Here is a 22,707-nt window from a genome sequence, read left to right as displayed (position 1 = left end):
TGGGGCGCTTCCATATGAATGATGGGCAAGAACCCTTGCTCTGATTCTCCCTTCTCTGTATGGGATTCTCAATGGCCTCTGTTTGCAATTTCAAAGAGTGTTCCCCTCAGCTTAACCAAGGTAGATAAAACTAAATGGTCAGGCTGTTCAGAAAAAGTGATTAAACTATGGATTAGTAATAGGAGGGTCATTTGTGCAAGAGACAAGGCTTCCACGCAGACTAGGATAAAGTTGTGCAACTTAGATGCAGAGTTGGAATTTATGTCTACAATTTAGGCTTCATGCCATGCAGTTTTCATGTGTGTCACACATAAGTATGCACGTATGTCTGCACAGCTAAACATGCATGAATATTAATGCTCACTAGGCACCTGTGCTTGTACTTTCCACTGGCTAATTTCTGCAGGGTGAGAAGAGACAGAAAGAGATTACTTGGCTTAAAAAATTAAATAAATTGAAAACTTCAATAATGTGCAAAGTTATATTGACACATTTGTATTCAGTTTACTTCTCTAGAAGTAGTTCTACATATGGAGACTGATTATGGGAAAAGTTCATTTTACACGTTTAGGACAAACCATGTCCTTCATTATTTTTCTATCTTATCCCAAGGAGTAGTCTCAGTGCAGAGGTCTCTGATTTAATATTGATCTCTTCTTTTTGTTTTTGCTTGGTGGTTTCTGCATTTATTGTGTTTCTCAACAATTAGTGTAGAAATATGCTGATAGAGAACATTTTATTTTCCATTGTTTGAGAACCTCTCTGTGGTGAGTTGACCTTAGCTGGCTGCCAGATGCCCACCAAGGGTCAATCCACCACACTGTCTACTTTTTTTACTCTAAGTATTCAATAATTACAGTGACAGAGGATTATTTAGCTCGTAGTCAAATCAGTGAGTGAATATATGAAGAAAGGGTATTCACTTTTTAAAATCTGTCCCTATAGTCTGAACCACCACAGGCTTTATTGTGACTGCTATAGTTCAAAGTTCATATCAGACATTTAAGTTATTTTCTTTGAAATTACTTTAAAATATCACTTGTATTGGATTTCAGATACATTAACAGGTAACTTCATCTAACCATTCCAGTAACATGGGGAGGGGAAGAGAGGAAAAGGGTAAAATCAAGGTAAATATAAAATCAAGGTAATATAAAATCAATCTATGTCATAGTTCCAAAAGGTCTAGCACCACATTGCTACATCTAGTCTGCCCCTAGTTCATCAGAAGTTACAAATACTCAATATTTAATGCACTAGGTATTTCTTTGATCTCAATTAATTGTGCCTGATTGTTTCAGGTTACATTTCAGAATGTCATTAAGCTTTGATCTAGAGACACCAAATGCCTACTTTTACTCCTTTATTTTTTCTACAATAAAAAGTGTGTTGTGTTTAGAACTTCTTTTCAATGCAATCAGTCCATTACTTCCTTTAAGAAAAATAAAATAGACTAACTCTCCAGTCTCTCAAATGAATTAGTTTTCTCTCAATTTATAAAAAGAATTGTGACTTATTTACATATCTCCCTTTTTAAAGTGGTCTTTTAAAATATAACACCAAAATTGGATGCAATCTTCCAGCTCTTTTTTGACTAATGCCTTGCACATAGAATAATATTATTTCTTTATTTCTGTTTTTACTTTTCTGTTTCTAGAACAACAAAAACAGAAAAAAAACCACCAAAACCTAGGCTTTTCTTCTTGCTTTTTCTTTTTCTATTTTATATCTTTATGGCATTCAATTGGAGTACAAGTCAAATTGTTTATTCGCTTGGGTTTTATTAAGGAACATTAAATTAAAACTTTTATCCACAGAATCTGTCCATAAAACCCATCATTAAAGGACATTTTCCCACTGAAGAATTTTTGCCTGACATCTGTCATTAAAGGGTAGTAACTGCATTAACTTTAGAAATTGCTAAACTTGTTTGACTGAAATCACATAACACTAACTTTTGAAGTATGTAATTCACTTAAAGTAAAATATCTTATACTAGTTTGACTGTTACACCTTGACTTCACAAAGTTTATAATTTAGTCAAAAAGTAAATTCAGGCTGACTATGTTGAAAATATGAGCTTTGCACAGGATCATTTCTACTTTAATTAATTGCCATGCATTCTTATCTTTTAATTCACAGAATCCTAGAATGGTTTGGGTTGCAAGGGACACTAAAGATCATCTACTTCCAAGCCCCCCTGACACAGGCAGGGACACCTTTCACTAGACTTTCACGTTGCTCAAAGCCCCATCCAAACTGGCCTTGAACACTTCCAGGGATGGAGCATCCACAGCTTCTTTGGATAGCCTGTTTCTCTGCCTCACCATCCTCCCAGTAAAGATTTTCTTCCTAATTTCTAAACTAAACCTATCCTCTTTCAGGTTAAAGCCATTACCCTTTGTCCTATCACTTCATGTCATTGTAAAATGTCCCTGTCCAGCTCACTTGTAGGCCCCATTAAGGTACAGGAAGGTGCTCTTAGGTCTCCCCAAAGCCTCTTCATCTCCAGGCTGAACAACCTCAGCTCTCTCAGCCTGCCTTCACAGGAGAGGTGCTCCAGCCCTGGGATCAATTTAGTGGCTCTCCTCTGGACTCACTCTAATATATCCATGTCCTTATACTAGAGGCCCCAGTTCGCTGCTATGTTACTTGCAAAACAGCTTTTTCTTTATTTTACCTAAGTTTTGTATTATTTTACTTGTAAATATTTGGGTCATCACATCTAACCTTTCTAAATATTGGTATAACATCTGTATTATTCTAGTTAATCTGTGATTTAAACAAATTAACCACCAACAAATCTAGAAAAAAAGGTTCAACTCTGGTGTCTGTTGTTCAGTATTCTGTTTGGCATGGGAAATAAATTCTAATCCTCATGAAATAAAGAATATAATTTCTTTCCCACTCACTCATTACCAGATGAATGAGGATTTCTCCCTCTACTGCACTTCAGTAGATAAAATATTCTTTTATGGAAAAGCAGTGGTTCAAACCCTTGATACAGAGACTATGTTCAAAGACTGCAGATGAAATTGAGACACATTATTAAAAAGCTACAAGAGTACCCTGGAGTATCTCTGTGCTCTTAGGTCGAAAGAAGAACCAGTTTGTCCTCTAGAAGTTTTTTTTGTATCTGTGCCTTAAAAACTACTTTTCAGACTAATTTGTTTTACAAATTTGAGCTAATTTGAAGTTACACAGTTTGAGCTAGCAGTTGGATGTCCAAACTCAGTATTTAGTAGTTGTATTCTCAAAGGAAAATGACTCTTGCTGCACCCAGGAATTTTCTACCATCATTTTGTTGTTTTCATTTCATAGCCTACTGCAATTTTATTCATTGTTCAACATTAATAATAATTAATTGAATTCTTACAGCAGCATCTTTATTCTATCCTAGTTACATGTCTCACCTCTACCTGTGTTAACTCCTCATATGTCACTTTCTTGTCTCCTGGGATCTCCAGTTCTTAAGCATATGCAGAAGTTTCACTGCAACGCATATTTATCTTTCAATCTTCCCCTATGTTTGTTGCCTGAAAAAGGTCACAATCATCTCATTAAGAAATGATGAGAGATCACACCACTATATGTCAAAGAAAAAAACCTTTCTGAGAAATCAAAGGAGGGTGAAAATATTAATGAACTAATATATCAAATACTTGAAATTGAGGTGATAGTCACTTAGAGTCATAGGCATCAGTTCTATAAACTAGAGGAAAAGGAACAAATCCACATGCATCTGGTTATATAATTTTGGGACTTTTTTCTCTTTTATTTACATGTGAATTGTTAAAATCTTAAGTTTTTTCTTGTCGTGTTTCATTTCACCCATAAGTGTTCATCTGGTAGGTTTTGGTACCTTCTCTACGTTAATTTCTGCTGATACTTTTTACTGTATTTTTTTGGCCACTATGGCAACTTGTTTCATTGCTCCAAGGTACATCTTATTTCTTGGTATGCTTTAAAATATTTTCCTTTCCTCTTTTTTTGGGGGGGCAGAGAGGGGAAGAGGGGGATGTATCTGGCTCAATAAAAATTACTAACGGCTTCTTTAAAACATCTGTAAAGTACGCATGCATCCAAATTTCAATGAAATATGGCCTAAAGCATATTACTATTTCTAATAATCTTATATTATTAGATCCTTAGTGGAAGTGCTCAGAAGGGCCCTTCCTTTTATTGCCTTTAATAAATTTCAGATAGTTCAAATTGTTTACTAGCCCCATCTTTTTATTTTTTAGTTCATGAAAGTTGATGGAAAGTGATGAAATCCCAAAAAAACTGTGAAAAAGTTTTCAACTCTACAGTAGCTTATTATTAAAATCATTATCTGAAAAGAATCTGTCAAAATTGCATGTCTTTTGAAGACTGGTTTCACATATCAAATTGGGTTTTTTCACCCAGATAATCTTGTAGAACACAATTGAAAAGTAGCTTAAATTCAAGCAAATTATTTCTAAATACTGTTTTACAATAAAAGTAAAATGGCTCACCTAATTTTACCTATTGCTTTCTGATACATGCTGAAGAGGCAATGATGTATAAGCTGTTGTGCTCTATTTGACCCATGCAACAGTTCAAAATCTTACCAGCAACCTGCTCATCTTTATTAGGCTAGAAGGATTTTTTTTCATTCCCCTTGAGCAGAGTTACACATACTGGTTTTGTAATTCCCACATAGTATTTCTTATCACACACAACTTCCACTGAAGAACTGCATACTCAGCACACTGCCATCTATCACCTGCAGACTTGAGAAGATAGAGTAGGAAAGGGACTCCTTTCCTTGCCCCTATGCCTGCTATATTTAATTCTTTTGTGATTTGTGGGTTTTCATTTTTACAAACAGCAAGTGACACGGCAAAAACCTGTCAGTTCCATCAAATGCAGCTGTTCCTATCACTTCAAAGAGATTTACTTCCACGCTTACAAAGATTAAATAAAAAACCAAGCAAACACTAACACAAAAACTTCCATAATTGGAAAAGGAAGTTGTCTCAGCATGTATAGAGATTTTATATGTAGCACCACTTTAGGAGTGTTTCCCATCCCCTGTATCTGGGAAGGGGAAATATGATACTTGGTTGTCTCTTGTTCTAGTACATAGTCTAGATTCACTCTCTTTAATTTCAGCTATTTAACCAAGGTGCCTTTGCAAGGGCTCTGCTGTAATGTCTTTCTACTGTGAACAGAGAGCGGTGGAGATATAAGTCACCCACATTCCCAATAAGAGACTTGTAGAGTTGCCTTGATTAGAGAAGCAATCTTAGATGTGTGTACTCACAAATTGCTTGTACAGGTCTGTGAAGTATAGATTACATGAATCTGTGCTGGGAATCGCTCACGACTTGGCATTTCGGGATGTTGCTAATACTGAAATCTCTGCCTTTGGCAGTTTTAATGTCATTATATTACAAGCCAAAGTCTAAAAGCTTATTTGGAAAATGACTGACAAAAAACTATCAGGCTCTAAAAAAATATTAAGAGAAAAATCTTTGGATACTCTGTAATGGCCTTACAGTTCTGTATCATAGCTGATGATTACAGGGAAAAAAAAGGTATTGCTTTTTAATAATGTAATTTTTATTCCAGAGGACAAAATCAGGGAAAAAAAATCTTGTGGATTTTGTTCCAATATTTTCTAAGTGATAAAAATATTGTTGATTAAGCTATTTGCCCAATACATTCAGTTAAATAAAATTACTAGTGGATAGATGTTGATACTCAATATCAAAGTCAATCACCAATGGAATTTACAACCAATACAAATAGTCTGACCCTGTAATATTTAATTTTTGATGTTTTCAAAGTAGTTGTAATGGGGATGGACAGTATCAGTTGGTTTGATTTTTTCCATATTAAACTATAGTTTAATATGAATACTTGAACACTTTTAAACTGGATTTAAATTAGTGAGAGATGAGGCTACTCACCTCCTGAAAGGACTGCAGTTGTGAGGGTGTGTCCTGTGTACATACAGCTGAAGGGAGTGAATTATTTTCATTGTGTCTGAGCAAACTGAAAAACATCTTTGAGGAGATTAATACATTAGTTACCTTATGCTGAACTTTCAAGATTGAATTTTACTCCAAAACATTTCTTTTTCCTGCATGCTTCCTTTCTTTACTGCTTTTTCAGATATTTGCCTACTTTTCAGGTGCCCAACTCTATATACAATGTTTCAAATTTCAAAGAAAAGCCAGTTAAAGACAAAAATCCTTGTGTTTTCAATTCAGCTAAACTTACCTTGGTAAACAGAAATAAATAAAAGAGAACACCAGTACAACTGTGTGGCCTTTGCTTTTCTCTTATGACTTATAGCAAAAAAATAAAAGACACTCTCAAAATGAGTACATGGCTTCTAGAACTTCTACAGAGATATGAAAGGCAGCCATTTGAGAAAACATCTGCAGGATGTACACTGTATTAACACAGTGGTATATCAGAACCCTCTTGTTCTGCTGTAATGAAATGTTTATTCTATTCCTAAAGATGAAGGTTACCCTATCATTATGAACTGTAGGAAAGTGAGGACAGAAGCATGTCTGCTATTTCTACATTGTTGCAAGAAAAGTTCTCATTACATTAACAACATTCACAGGAAAAATTATCACAGTATCACAGTATGTCACAGTATCAGCTTCTATATTGGCTGAGAAGATGGAAATGTTTGTAATCATATGGTTTATCCCAAGTTTGCAAAAATGAATGCACCCAATATAATAACACTGCAGAAAAGCACCACGAAAAGAGAATGCTGTTATCATAATAAAACAGACACTTTAAAAATATTCTACTCAAAGCCTTGATTTCTCTATACAAATGTGACCTGCTGACAATATGCATCGGTTTTTAATGTATTTTGCATTAGTACATTGTGTCAGGAAGTCCCAAAGCTCTGCAACAAGTTCTCATCCTTACAGGTTAAGAAAAAGGATGAGAGATTGCTGAAAGGGGATGCTTAACACTGCTGATGATACACAGTAAATCCAGTAGATCCAGAAAAATTCTTTTTATTGTTTCTGACCGCTTATTTTTGTTTCCCACATGCAATCTTAGAAAAGGGCCCTTTCATTTTGACTGCATTTATTTATTCTTGCTGTCTTCTGTTCTTTTCTATTTCCATCTATCCTGAACACATCCTGAGAAGCAGTCCTGCTTTGTACCCTGTCAGCCAGACCCTTATAAATACATTCCTCAGAAAATAGAGCCTTAGAGAGAGGATGACCAACCTTTATCCCATAAATGTCTTGAGATTGTAATTTTAATAAGATTACAGGGACAATAAAGGTAATAGGTTTGAAATAATTCTGAACTTTGAGGAGACTATTACCTCTGAAAAATATCTAAGGTAACTGTTTCAATTTTTTTTGGTGTGTATCAGAATCTGCTCATCAAGGAGGAAAGAACCGAGAACTGCGTTTTCCCTGGTTTTCTCACCCCTCAACTGCCACTGATTGTTTAAAGAAAAATTTTGAAAGTGTTTCAAGGCCAAGTATCTCCAGTTCCATGGAATGCTCCTCTAGTAGACAAGCATGATTGTGTCTCTTCAACCTTGGAAGATTTTGACATTTGAGTCTCTGTATTAAAAAAAATAGCTCAGTTTCCAAAAGAAGGCTTGAGAAAGTGTCCTTACCAAGTGATGTCTTTAGCATCAGCTCCAAATACACAACTGAAAACACTTGAAAAATAACAAAATTTCCTCACCTACTCAGCAGCAAGTACTCTGCCATCATATAAATTGAAGGTACACCTTCTTTTACTGTGTCCTATAGGAGTGACTTGCACGCAATACTACAGGGATGAATTTAGGTTTCAGAGCTTATCAGTTAGTTATGATAGTGGTTACATTTTAGGCTTGCAGGTCTTTTTTTGGGCTCTGATACTAAGTATCAGATGTCTCTGATCTATGTTTTACGTTCCCATTATAGTCTGTCAAGCTCTGCTCAGTGGAGTTGAAAGGTTGATACACTCACTGTGTCACCTCCATATGTGGGATATGCATGCCTATCCATAGTTTTCTCATGCCATCTTAGGCGCTGCTTTGCTCTCCTGGCACCTAGCTACCACTCCAGAAAGGCACAAGACTTCCTGACAGCACTGTGCAGAAGCTTTAGATGCTCAAGGGCAATCTAGATAGCACTTGATACTAATTTTCAGAGCATCTAAACCTTGCCTGAATTCCCACTTTAAAGCAAACTGACGCACTCTCTAGTTCTATTGACTGTGCTGATGAAACTCGCAGATTATAGTGGAAGCTCAGACTCTGAGCTCACTGGTCAATACCTGTCTGTAGACACATCAACACAGATGTGTAAGTATGGAGATGAATCACATCAAAGACTCAATTCAACACACATTTGAATTTACTGAACACCTTGTAAAATAGCCAAAGCATCTGCACTGAGCTGGCATGTATGATAGCTCACTGAGAAAAAGCCTGCACTCCACCCAAGGTGCAGCTCGAGGCCAGGTGGGATACCTTAAGACATCTCAGGTAGCATTAGATGCTGACACACAGGTAGAGAAATCAAGCTGTCACTCCTGTTATGCATAAAGAGGTAAGAGTTCTCATCTCACTGGCTTGCTCTGAGGATGAATACTTAAAGCAAACTTTTAAAATGGAAAATATGACAAAATAGTTAGAACAGTACATTTTAATTGGTACTTCCATGCCTGCTGGGAATAGACAAACATCCATCTTGATGCTTAAAATGCAAGTCCTCTTGAATTGAACAGTTAAAGTAATTCCTTACGATGTATTTCAGTTAAGTGTTGCTACTTACAAGCAGTGCTACCTAGCAATATGAAAACCTGCAACTTCAACATGTAAGCCTATATTTGGTTTTACAAGCAGTGGAAAAAATGACTGAACACATTATAAATGATTCAATGTTTCTTCATTCAGAACAATGTTTTCTTAGCACCTGTTCAAAGTACTCTCATAAAAAAATATTAAGAGTTGAAATTTGGCCTTTAAAATTGATTCTGTAATGAAACTAAAATGCAAATATAGCAGAAATCACTGAAACATTCAGATAGAAAATATTAGAAATATTATGCAAGTTATCAATCTGTGGTATAAGAATAAAAGTATTTTTCTCATCCATAATGTGAAAAACAGAGCTGTTTAACTTTACATTTGTTTGTGAGCTGTAATCCTTGAGTCCCACCATCTCAGAATGCAATGCCAGTTTTACCTTATCTGCTGGTTCAGTCTGGTACGGAGAGTAAAAAGGAAATAGCAATGCTGCCTGCACAAGTACTTTTGCATGTTTTAACTCAGAAAACTGTAAATTATGACATGTTGCAAATAACTTTCAAATAGTTTCCTCAAAATAGTTCCCACACTATGAAAATAAAGCATACAACTAATTTCTGCAACTTTTATCTCACTGAACAACTACTACTCATATAAAAACTATACGAACCTACTCTACAGAAAATGAGGGTGCTGAGTATCTTTATTTCCACTTTAAATTTCACCAGACATCTCCTTTAAACTCAAATTATTTTGGTAATGGAGATAAATATGCTTAGCTCCTCAGACTGCAGCTGGCCAATATTTAATAATTAATTGCTTTGCATTGTTTTTCTCTCTAAGTTACACAAGTGAGAGGAATGTACAAAGAAACTGCGAGAAGATGCTGAGAAGCACAGTACAGGGAAGGTGGCAGGCAGTTTTCACTGTGGCTCTGATAATGCACATGAATCATGAAAACAAACACTCTGCATATCACGCTGTAGATTTCTTTGTGGCAGAGATGCTTTTTATCTCCACTTATGCCAAACTGCACAGTATTTTTGTGATGCAGGCCATTGCTCCAAGAAAGTTCCTTGCTTTGAACCAGGAGGTGAAATATTAGTCATGGACTAATCATCATCTTCATTTATTTGAGGATTTTAATGCAATTTTCCCAAAACAGCAGTTAGGGGCAGAAAATTTGCAATGACACCCCAGCCAGTAATCAAAGGTTTGTCACTGCTGTTAGGGAGGCCAAGTTTTGCTAATACTGTACCTCTCCTTGGATGTCCTGCTAAGAGAGTGGGAGCTTTTTACATTCTTCTCAGTGGCCTCTGTGGCACAGTTGCATGTTTGAACCCTGATACTGAAAAATGAAACAAAAGACCATAAGATTAATTGTTTTCTGAGTTCTGACACAAGAAAAAGCAAATAGCTCTAATTTCCCTTCTACACTTTTAGATCTCATCCTTTATTGATATTCAGCCAGGTGTTAGGCTAGTTTTGCATCAAAACAGTAACTTCAAAGAGTTCTTTTAAAAAGAATAAAATAAAGTAGAAAGAGAAGACTGATTTTCTCTGTCCACTGCCACTGGGCTCACTGCCCATTTCTTGTCTTTCAGTTTTTAATTTGTTAATTCTAATGAAAAAGTGTTTGCATGGCAAGTTCAGGAGGCTTTGGCAATACAAAACTTAGAACAATCTCATTTTTTATAAAAATGAACAAAGGGCACCCACTCACTCTAAGATTGTCCTGTGGATAGTGTAAATGAATGAGACATTTATTTTTGTGCCAGCTCAACTACCAGTGTCGACAAGATTTGCATATATTTTGGCAAGTGCACTGCACAAGGTGGTAATAAAATAGGCCTTTTATAACTGAGTCTAATTTGCTTTAGTTATACTCATTAAAAATGTGTTTTCATGTGAAAGGAATTTCAGTAAGGAATTCTTTGGAAATAGTAACATCACAGAAATGTTTGCTATACAGCCAGTATCAAGCATTTTTTTAAGAAATCCCCAGGTTCTATGAATGTAAGACTCCTGTTTTGTTGGTTTTTAATCAGTGTTAGGCTCAACATTGCATGTTTAACTATTATGCTTATTACTTGGTGTTAATAGCCTTATGCTTTTTAAGTAACACAAAATGTGGAGTAAAAAAGCCAGCTCACTGCATATTTTGCCATTTTCAGTGACATTACCCACAGAAAGGCTACTCATAGAAGGCAAAAATCTGCTCTACAAGGTCTTACTCAGTGTAAATTCTTTTGCACAAGTAACTGCAACACTGTGGCTGAAGGCGTAATTTTAAACCCATTTTCTTTAAATGTGTAGAAAATCATGAGTGAAATGCTGCATGAGCATTACTTTGGTTTTAACAGGCTCATAACATTACATTTTATTGCGCATTAGGAACGTGCTTGATCTAAACAGACAAACAGAAAAAGGCAACAAGAACAGCATGTTTAAACAAAGCTTAATCAAACAGGGTCAAGACTATGTATTTGTCAAACCTGAATGAAAGTATCTGACCAGTGTCATATGAACACACACTGAAGGATCAGGATTATCTTTCTACTGTGTTTCTTAAGTCTTAGGTTTGCTCCTGTTTAAACTGTCTTGAGAATATACTGGATTGCTAATTGAAATAAGAGAAGAGCAATGAAAAGAATCCTGTCTTTCAGTTACCTTGCCTCCTTACTGAAAAGAAAAATGCAGAGGATCTAGCTTCCTCACCACAGCAATACACAGTATCTGTAATACTGAAACTATAATGTAATTTTTCTTCAGAGATAAGAAACAACGTCTTTTTGTGGCAAATGCATTTCAGGGATACACACCATTTTAATATTTTGATAACATGAAAATAAAGGAAAAGAGTTGATTGACCACAAAGCTCTGACAGGCTGAATTAATTTTTCACAAAACACAGCTATCAAGTCATGCCCAAACAGAAAATATTCTAACCTGACAAAACCAGTCTTTTTCCTACAGCCAGAATGGCAAAACCCGGGTATTATGTTAATACTGTTAGGCTAAGTAGAACCACGATCTATCACAAGCCCTAACATTTCAGTAGATTCAAGGCAAAGTAATATGCCAGTCACAGAGAGAAAAATCAAAAACTGCCTCAAATTCCATTCCCTACTTTCAAAACAGGTACGAGCTGCTGCACCACTTACATCAACCGACACACAGTTGTCTTTGCTGGTAATCTCAAGAAGCACAGCATAAACTGTCATTAATGATTTTGAAGTGTACTAATTTGTGGGAGTACTATGACATGCTGGACCAGATAGCCAGTACCTAAGCATTTGTGAAAAATGCATTTCTTATAACTTAAATAATCTTTAGCTTTATAATTAAAATTCTAGGAGAGAGAGAATAAGTTATTATGAAAATATATAGCTTTAATTTGCAGACATATAAACGCTTTTGGTACATTACAGACATATGATGCGAGAAATCAAAATAGCAATTTTTAAGCGTAACACTAATTTATCTTGTTCACACAGAAATTTGATGCAATCATCATACAAAAGATAGTTCTCAGCTCTTAAAAGGAAGTGAAAGTAATACATCACTGATAAAATTGCTGCTTTGTTGCAGAGGATACAGCAAAGAATAAATTATCAAGAAAATATGCCACCAGTCTTACAAGTTAGATTTTGGATCTAATCCAAAATCAAAGCCAATGAAAAGGAGCCAGGAATGGTCGCCAAAAGTCAGAAACAAGATCTTTCACATGAAATACCAATCCAGAAAGGAGCAACAGTCAGAATAAAAAAAGTCCTACAATTCCTTAGAATGTGAAGTGATTTTTGTTTTCATCTGGCAGATCAGATTCAGAAGTAACACATAACAAAAATCTACTGCACAACCAAACTGATGGAGTACTACTGACAGATTGCTCAAAGTACAAAAAAATACCACCACTTTTGTGACAACTAGAGATTTAGCCATTCCCTTGCTTCCTTGCATCTGGCATGTTTATGAGCATGAGGATGGGGCTCTGGCATTATTTGCTTTAGGAAATATTAAATATAATTTTTCCATAAAAATGACCAGCAGATTGCTGGAGCAAATGATAATGAGGGTGAAATCTGGAGAAAAATGAATGATATGTCACAGCAGTTCAGATTCTTGTTACAATATCTTGCATTCTTGCTCAACAGGAATTGCACTTCTTGTTAATGCCTCTTCTATCCTACTGTATAAGCTTTACTTGTGAGGTAATAAACATTCGGGTTTTCATTACTAGTGCATTTTAACATACTTATTATTTTTATTATACATACATTGGGACAGACATTTCTTTTTTTTTTTTTTTGGTAGTGGTTAAATGTCTGTATGCCAATAGGTATTTTTTATTAAAATCAATATATTTAAAATATATTCTGTTTATCTTATGGACAGTACCTTGAACAGTTCCCTGCTCAGGAGCATCTGACGCCCTCTAGTGGTTAAAAAGACTTTTAAAACTTGAGTTTAAAAGAATCATCTTACCTTCCCCTTTTTTATGTTCACTGATCTTATTGATTTATGAAAGCTGGAAATGATGTCCATGTTTTTATAGTCAGGGTGCTAGCTGTTAGCTACTAACGTTTCATAAAAAAGCTGTACACTGAAATTGAATTTAAAAAACTGTAAACAGCTATTTACAATTATAATATTATTAAGTTATAAATTAGCAGTCCTTCATTGCAACCTCTGTCAATACAACCTACAGCTAGGTGTTTTAGTGTTGTCCAGGGTTTTTCAGATGTTGAATTTATACACAAAGAACATTAAATGTTAGAAATCTCCATTGGTTTCTTCTCCAACATGTGCAGGTTAATTCTTCCATTTAATGGGATTTGTACTTCCAAGTTTTCATCTGCTCTGTGATGCTTTTCCCCTTTTCTTAGACAAATGTAAATTCCCATCCCTGTTACTAAAGCAATTGAACCCAAGCTTATTATTGAAAGAGCTACCAAGGTAGGCATGCAAGATGATGACTCCATTTTTTTATGTGTAGGCTCTATGGATATTTGTGGCTGTTTTTCTTCTACACTGATATCAGGCTCCTTCCTTAACAAACTCTCGATGTAGCTCTCATTGCTGACAGTATCGTTCACGAAAAGGTTCACCATGACAGTGGAATGGAGAGGTTCTGGGTAGCCGTGATCACTAACTTTTACAAGCAGCCGATAGAGCCCATAGTCATTTTGCATCAGGGACTCTTCCAAGGTGATATTACCAGTTTTGGGGTCAATCCTAAATGACTCGGGTCGAGGGCCTCTTCTTCCTATGATACTGTAAGCTATGACTGCATTCATGCCAGTGTCCTTATCGACAGCATAGACCTCAGTGATGGGAGAACCAGGAAGGGTAGAAGGAAGGACCAACAAGTACGACATATTAGATTGAGGAAATAAGACCAAAGGAGGGTTGTCATTTATGTCCAGAAGAAGGATAGTTATTTTTGCTGTAGAAGACAGGGCAGGATCACCACCATCAACTGCTTCAATCCACAGAACATAGGAGCTTTGCTGCTCCCTGTCCAGGGAGACTTTAGCTCTCAAAACTCCTTTTCCAGTATCTATAACAAAAATATCACTTCCATTCAGAACTGAAAGGGCAACCCATCCATTTTGCCCTGCATCAGCATCTGTGACACTTATAACTCCAATTTCACCAAAACCTGGAAAGTTCTCTGGCACAAAAAAGCTGAAATCCTTATTGATAAATCTTGGACTGTTATCATTTTTATCCAATACAGTGATAGTGACAGTTGCTATTGATTCTCTTGGAGGGAATCCAGAATCTACTGCTTTGACAGTGTATCTGTATTTCTCTTTCTCTTCTCGGTCCAGCTGAGTGGAAACTGTAAGAACTCCTGTGGTTTTATCTAAAGAAAAATAGGAAGGGGCATCAGGACCTAAGAAATAGGACACTCGCCCTCTTTCTCCGCTGTCAGCATCAGTAGCATGCAGTTTGGTTAAAAAAGCATTGGGAACATTGTTCTCCTCAATGGACAATTCTATCAGTTGCTCAGAGAAAACTGGCGAGTTGTCATTGTCATCCAGAACCTGTACTTTGATAACTTTCTTGACATGAAATCCTTCTGAGTTCCATGCAACTACGGAGATTTCATACAGCTGTTGTGTCTCAAAGTCCAAAGGCTTTGTGGTCTCCAACAGGTATTCATTGTTGTATGGCTTGTACGGTGAAAGTCTGAAAGGCCCATCACCATCCAAATAGCAACTGACTTTGTATTTTTCATCAGGGTCTTTGATGGTAAAAAATGCTATAGGTGTGTTGATAGGCTCCAGTTCCTTTAAGTAGACCACCCCTTCCACTTCATTAGCTATGAAACGAGGAACAACTTCAGGTGGCCTCATCATGACTTTGATGATGGTGACCAGCACTGTGATCACAGCAGGAATACAGCCAGGACCATTGCCCAGTATGATCAGCCTGTGCAGCCTCGGAGTGTCCCCATCAACTTTAGTGGAGAGTGTGATGGCTCCTGTGCTTTCATTCAGATGGAACAAGTCTCTGGATGGCTGGGGGACCTTCTGGCTATACGAGTAGGTGATCTGGGCATTGGATCCAAGGTCCATGTCAACCGCATGGACCGTAGCCACGTGTGTCCCTAGGCTGGAATTCCCATAAAGGGTGACGTTGAGCTGTGAGTCATTGAACTGGGGACAGTTGTCATTGATGTCGCTGATGCCAATAGTGAGGGTGGCACTGCCCACGAGCGGAGGTGTCCCCCCATCCTCAGCAACGATGACTGTGACATACTCGTCCTGTGTCTCCCTGTCCAGTGCCCCCATAACAATCAGGTAGGGAGTCCTCTCCCCGTTCTCATTCTCCTCCACATCCAGGGTGAAGACACCGTAGTTATCTCGCAGGCGGTAGGTCTGGACACCGTTGGTGCCCATGTCAGGGTCAAGGGCGGGGTGCTCGATAGCCAGGCGGGTGTTCACAGGTGCATTCTCAGGCACCGAGAGATGGATGTGGGGCACAGGGAAGCGGGGCGCATTGTCATTGACATCACGGATAGCAATTTTTACCTTCACCAGGCGAAAGTACTCCTGTGGCAGTACCAGCACATCCAGCAGCAGTAGGCATGACTCTGGTGAGGGGGAGGAAGAGGAGACAGCAGCTGATCCCCCAAAGATGGTGGCCCCACTGCTTTCCACACATAGAGCTTCCCGGTCTATCTCCATGGCTGAGGTGTGCAGCTCCCCAGAGCGGTTGTCCAGCTGCACATACTGTCCCCCCAAGCCATGGGAGGCCAGGGTGAAGGAGAGTGGGGGCTGCAGAGATGCAGAGTGTTGGCCACCAGCTGTTGGGAGCTGCAGGTCGCGGGCCAGGCTGCCGATGAGCACGCCAGCAGGCAGCCCCTCATTGAGGCTGTAGAAGAGCTCAGTGGCACGGCTGTAACTGGCAAAGCAGTTGAAAGGCCCAACGAAGAGCAGGAAGAGGAGCAAGTGCTGAGAAGAGAGAGGCACAGGGGTGTGAGGAAGTGCTGGCGCCTCCCCCCGCCCACTGCCTCCCCCACTGCCACTTCGAGCAGAGAGTGCTGCGTCTGCAACATGAAGCCATCCTCCCTCTCCCCACCATCCTCCCAGTACAGCAGCTACTTCCAGGGCATCACCATCTGTACCCTCCAGGCAACACCAGCTGCATCCCCCACAGCAAATACGCACTGCCAGGATGGCCCGAGGGCACCCTGCCTCCCCCCGCCCCCAGCAGCACTTGCGCCCCGACGTGCCATGTTTCCTCTTGCCCCCGCCCCAAGCTTGCCCCTGTCTCACCAGCGGCACCTTCCCTCTCAACCACAAGCGCATCCCAAATCGGGCCATCCCCCTGCACATCCCCAAACATTTGCTCGACCCCTTCCCTTTCCACAGCAGCAATGCGAAACGCGTCCCTCGCTGCCCCTACCCTCAGTCCCGTCCCGAGAGCTGTTTTTCCTGCATGTCCATGGGTCCCGCGGTGCAGCGGGGAGACCGCCCGCTCCGCGCAGCGCGCCGGGGTCCCAGCGGAGGTGCCGCGCTCTGGGCGGGTCCCTGCCTCCCGCGGCCGCGGAGCCGGCGGCTCCAGCCCCGCCGCCTCGGGCCGCCGGCCGCCTCCGCGCCACCCCGCAGGGTCCCTCTGCTGCCGGCGGACAACGCGAGCTGCGGAGAGGAGCCGCGGAGCGGAGGGGCTGCGCGAAGCAAGTTGCCCGCGCTGGCGAGCGCGTCACCCAGTATACACAGCTAGAAAGGGATTTCTCGAAAGTAACTTCAGGCATCGTCTCCACGGAGGAAATTTTTCCTCCTCCTTTTAATCCCCCATTGCCCTTTTTCCGCGCCTCTCTGCCACAACCCGCGTCAGCAGCAGCAACATATATAAACTTTTCGCGGGTTCCCTGATCTTTGGAGAGAAAAAGACCAAACGAACAAACACACGGTTTGGGTTGTTTGGTTGTTTTTTCGGTGTGTTTTTTGCCAATTTGTTGCCAATTTCGCTGCTGCGTGCGAAGTCGGGCTCGAGTGGCCGGACGCGGCGCGTCCCCCCCTCCCGCCGCCCGGCCCTCACCTGCAGGCTGCCGCGGGCGCTGGAGCTGCCGCGACCGCCCGGGGGCCCCATGCCCGGCCACCGCTGCCGCCGCCGGCTGCGCCCCAGCAGCCCGCCCGCTCCGCCGCCCGCCCGGCGCTTCTCCTTCCCGCGGCTGCCCATTCCCCCGCCACCGCCACTGCCGCCGCCGCGCTGGGCTGGGCTGGGCTGGGATGTACGCGCCGCCCAGGACACTCCCCCTCCGCCGCCGCCGCGCGGGAAGGGCCGGAGCCGGGGAACAGTCACGGGCACGGCTGCGAGCGGGGCGGGCGGGCGAGACGCGGGGGCGCGTCCGCGGAAGCTGCGGCAGCGCCGCGGGCAGCGGGCAGGGAGGGCAGCGGGCAGGAAGGAAAGCGGACAGCATGCAGGGAAGGACGCGGCCGATGTACTGAGCCCAGCGGCGCGGCCGCAGCGGAGAGCGGGGATATGGGAGTTTGTGTGTTCGCCCGGGCAGCGTCTGGACCAGGGAAAGAAGGCAGTCCCGTCTGGAAACGAAGGCGGCAAAAAGATATTAAAAAATAAAACTCGGCTTGTTCTTCGTCTTTGGAAAGATGGAGAGCCACTTTTTGCATGGGCCGACAGTCATCGGACAAGGGGAGCAGTTTTAAACTGAAAGAGGAGAGATTTAAATTAGGTATGAAGGAAGAAATTCTTTACGCCGAGGGTAGTGAGGCACTGGAACGGGTTGCACAGAGAATCTGTGGATGCTCCATCCCTGGAAGTGTTCAAGGCCAGATTGGATGGGGCCCTGAGCAACCTGATCTAGTGGGTGGCATCCCTGCTCTTGACTAGGGGGGTTGGAACTAAGATATCTTTAAGGTTGCTTCCACCCCAAGCCGTTCTGAGATTCTATGTTGCGGTATGAGTGTCAGCAGGCAAATTGAGAATTAACAGCTGCATTGGCATTGCTGAGCCTTGGTGAATATTGAACAGCTTGTGACTCCACGAAATGAAAGTCATGTTTTTGAAGAGTTTGTAAGCATTTGATTGGTGGAAAGAGTGTCCTGCTGAATTAGAGCAGCAACTGTGATTTACTGTTGGCTAAGAACTCAAAGGCCTTCTGTGGCAGAAAATGATGTGTTTTAATTTTATAGTCTCCACTCACTATCAGCTAGAATGTAAGCCTGCCATAGAAATAGACATGAAATTACCAGAACTCAGGAAGCTTTAGATAGCACAAGACCAATTACACATTTATTTAACATGTTGGACTGTCAAAAGGATTGCTAACCTCCCCAGCGTTCCTTACACTGTCTGTCTGCAGCATCTCAAATGGAATTTTAGATGTCCATCTTTAGCCTTAAAGTGCTCAAGGGTCTGGATCCAGGCTACTGCTGAGAGCTTGAGTACTGGGACTCTTGTAGGCAGCTGCATTTGTCAAGGACAGTGGAGCTGCACTTCACAGAGGTAAAGCCTGTGTGGGAGCTGGAACTCCCTAAATCACAGGGCCTGAAGACCACCTTAAGTGGCTCCATGCTCCGTGGCAAGCACAGTGTACAGACATTTGATCTCAGCTTAGGCACTAAAAACAGAGGACAGCAAAATATTTTCCTTCAGTCAAAGCAAAAATTACTCTTCCCTTTTCCTTTTACAACTCCATGAGACAAACTCCACGTCCAATCCAAAGAAAAGAAGAAAAAACCCCTGTAATTAGAATTCCTGTCTAAAACCAACTTAATGCCTGAGTCTTTTGTAAAACTGCATCTCTCAAAAGCAAATAATAAGTGAAACATAGAGAACATATTGTCTAGCAACTCTTGGGATGTTCTCGGGTGTTGTGAGGATGAGGGCAGTGGCACAAGCTGCATAAAATAGAATAGAACAGAATAGAATAGGACAGAACAGAATAGAAACAAAAACTTCCAAGACTTACTTTCTCTGGGGCTGTAAACAAATCATATTAATTCCTTTGTCCCACATTCTGCATCCTTAAAATATAAATAGTGCAATACTGTTTGTCTGAATTAGAGCTTTACCCCATTCTTGCCAAAGTCAGTGGCAGTGGAATCAGGCTCTGCTTTATTCAGTGAAACCCTTGGAAATATACTGTGATTTTAATAACCATTTTGTCCCAAAAAGTGACATTCACAAAATAATCATATGTGACCTAAACATTGAAGCATTACAGTACTAACAAAAGGCCTGGCTTTATTTATTATTCACTAATCTCTAGGGTTTTGAAACCACTCAGTATGTACCGCCCTTATAAATTGTTTATATCTTTGCCATTCATTTCTAGCACAAATAGAACAGACAATGCAGTGTATACAGTTCAGAGCAAACATGTATTATTTAAGAAAGAAATCAAACTACCCAAGTCCTTTACTAAATTCTCATCCATGTGCACTCTTCTGAGCACTTCTTGGTGTTAAAAGTGCCCATAAACTCAATTCTGTTTAAGTTAGTTTGACTGGACATGCATGGCAGATGCTTTTAGTTGACTCACATATGCTCTAATTTTATTCATTTCAACAGAAATATTGACTCATTTGGATTTCAGTCATATTTTGACACCGATTTATGTGGAGGTTGAATTTCACAGACTGATCATAATTTTAGTTTTAGTGAATCAGTAGTGTTCTCCTGAATGGGTCTGAAGTCCCCATAAAATTGTACCTTTAAGTTTTGGGTTTTTTTGTTTCTCTGATGTCACAGTTTCCTCTTATGTTATTTTGTCCTCTTATGGAATTAGGAATTACAGACCTATTCCTATACCATTTTTCATACCATTACAGCCACTGCATTTCCCTTGGGCTGCTGATAGGGTAAATGATGACTCTACTATTATAGTATTCAGGTTTTCATTATACTTGATGACTTTTTTTTTATTAAAGCACAGGAATAACAGCAGAATTAAAGGTTTTCTAGAGCATCTGGTACCTCTATAATATTTTATTTTGTTAGACATCAGAAACATCTAGTAAGTCTTAAAGGCTCCTTAAAGACTAATGTGTCCAATAAATCTCCTGAGTAAGAAGTACTCCAGCCTGTTTAAGGAGAAGTATTCCAGCTGTGTGTGGGCTATGGAATGAGGGGTGTGAGAGAAGCAGCAGTACAGAAAAGATACCAAATTGGCTCCTTCACTCCTAGCATTATTTTGGGGGAAGAGCCCCTTCCAAAACTGTAGAAAAACATTGAACTGATTTCAGTATATTTCTATACTGAGTTATGTTTTCTGGGACAAAGATGTTAGCAATTTATAAGCCTACTTCCATTCAATCACATATAGTTAAACATATCGTTTAAACTTGCATTTTACTATGTAAAATCTGATTATCACTGCATTTAAGATTAGTGTTGTAATTAGTGATTAAGAAAGGAACAAGTAAGAGCATTTCTGTGGGATTCCTGATTGACTCAAGTATGTTACAAACCACAGATCTGAGATCCCTCAGTGACAAGCCCTCCAAGAAGTGTCATAGTTATTGATAAATAGATCAGAAGAAGTGCATTATTGCTATGGTAAAATAGAGTAGTTTTTTTACTTTATCCTGAATAAAGGACATAGCAGGTATTGATACTCAATTGAAATGCCTTGGTTTTGTGGGCAGAGTTCCAGTGGCGATGGGAGCCTTCCCAGATGATCCATTCAAGACCATCACTTCTAAAAGAGAATATCAAATAGTATCTTTTGGCATGGCTGGCAGCTGTGGTGAACTTTTACAGTAGATAGGGATGCAGGTACACATTGCCCCCTCAATCTAGTAAAAAGCTCTCTGCTACAACCTGTGGTTGTACAGAGGAAGATTGTGCTGTGAGATTTCCCCGTAAGTGAAATTCAACTGATTCAGATGACAAACTCTGTAAGACTCTAGTCAGTGTGGTGCTTTGAGACAGATGCTTTTCAGTGGGGAAACGGTCCCATTTTGCAGGGAAAGCCCTGGTGCGGGTAGTGATTTCTAGTCACAGGAAAACTAAGAAAGGCACATGACTAACAGACTGCCACTTCACCAAAGATTTTAAACTGCAGGAGATACAGGGCAAGTAAAGGAGATCCTTTTAACTTTTAGCAATATACACTTTTTACTGTTTTGCTGCTTAGTAAGGAAAATGCCTTACATCCTGAACTTCCTGTGCAGGATATTGGATTACAATCTGAAAGACTATGAATATTAGATAGTGACCTTTCTCGCAGAAGTACGGAGCATCTGGTACTCACATTTTACTGAAAGCTGTGGTCATTCTATGTCACTATAGATCAGACCTAGCATGATCATTCTGTTCTCAGCACAGAGCAGGAGAGGGGCCTTGGCACTCCTTTCCCTTGTGTCACTGTAAGACGGCAGAACGTCTGGGTCCAGCTTGAATAAAGCAACAGTCGAGCTGGAAAGTGGATGACTCTTTGGGGTTTTTATCTCTCAAATCTCCAGTTACCCTTTCAGAGGGCTGGTTCTTGGAAGCTCTTGCAAGGTGAACCTGCAAGGTTCTGCTCAGCAGCTTTTCATGATCAAAACTCTGCTACAGTCATGACAACCTTACAAGAAAGTAGCTAACGTGAAAACAGCTTCTAAACTTACGAAGGAATACCCCATGAGGCAAAGCAGTGTTTGATAGGAAGGCTGACAAAGGTGAATATGATTTTCCCATCTGGTTAGCTTAGTGCCTATTGGGGACTGCTGTGTTGAAGTATCACAAACCAGAGCTGATAAACACTGGCAGAGAAAAGAGACTTGGGGAAAAAAGCCTCCTGCAGTCTCTAAACCAAGTATTTGACACATTTGACCAACTTCTTCCTCAGATTCTTTTGAGGTTTCACAGAAGCAGGAGTTCTTTGCTTATGATGTTTTGTATATGTCTCCAGGCATTTTGTGCTTTTCTTTTTATCTGGAAAAATGCCAGTATAGTCCAGCAGTGAGAAAGATTACTTTCAACATATTTTTAGTCTGATCACAACTTTATTTTCAACAGAAAGCCTAATTTAAAGTCTATTAACTAAGCATAATTTTCTAAAAATATAAGAGGAAGGAAGGCTTTAACTCAGATTATATTCTAGCACATCTTTTTACCAGAGCTTTTTATACCATGTTACACAGCATATGAACATTTACTTTCACTGACTTCTTGTGTAAGGCTTAAAATAATAATGAAACAACTCTTGTTTAGTACAAGCCAAAGCACAGGCTGAGCTATAGTACTAATATGACACTACTAAAAATTATTAATACCGTAAGTCTTTCATTACAGTCCTTATCACATTAGTTCAGGGACAGCATTCCAGCTTCTGCCACCTCACTGTGTACATAATGTCTGCAAGTTAGGAGAGTGTCATGAATATGTAGATATTCCTTAATTGACTTCTCGCTGACATTAAACCATGGCTTCTGAGCTGAAGTGACAACCTTTTAGTGCCAGAAGCGACCTCTGAGGGG

The 22,707-nt window shown here is 40.1% G+C and overlaps 1 protein-coding gene across 1 annotated transcript; it reads right to left on the bottom strand.

Moving 5' to 3' along the window:
* Window positions 1-12,161: 12,161 nt before the first annotated feature.
* Window positions 12,162-17,384, bottom strand: PCDH20 (protocadherin 20). The gene is made up of 2 exons (XM_069029875.1): window positions 17,321-17,384; window positions 12,162-16,230 (listed from the first exon to the last, which is right to left on the bottom strand). Exons 1-2 carry the CDS (start codon window positions 17,369-17,371, stop codon window positions 13,534-13,536), a joined length of 2,748 nt encoding a protein of 915 aa, XP_068885976.1. The 5' UTR covers window positions 17,372-17,384; the 3' UTR covers window positions 12,162-13,533.
* Between the last annotated feature and the right edge of the window lie 5,323 nt (window positions 17,385-22,707).

This window comes from Aphelocoma coerulescens, chromosome 1 (genome assembly GCF_041296385.1).
Source record: "Aphelocoma coerulescens isolate FSJ_1873_10779 chromosome 1, UR_Acoe_1.0, whole genome shotgun sequence".
NCBI classification, from domain to species: Eukaryota; Metazoa; Chordata; class Aves; order Passeriformes; family Corvidae; genus Aphelocoma; species Aphelocoma coerulescens.
This window is presented reverse-complemented; position numbering and strand designations above follow the sequence as displayed.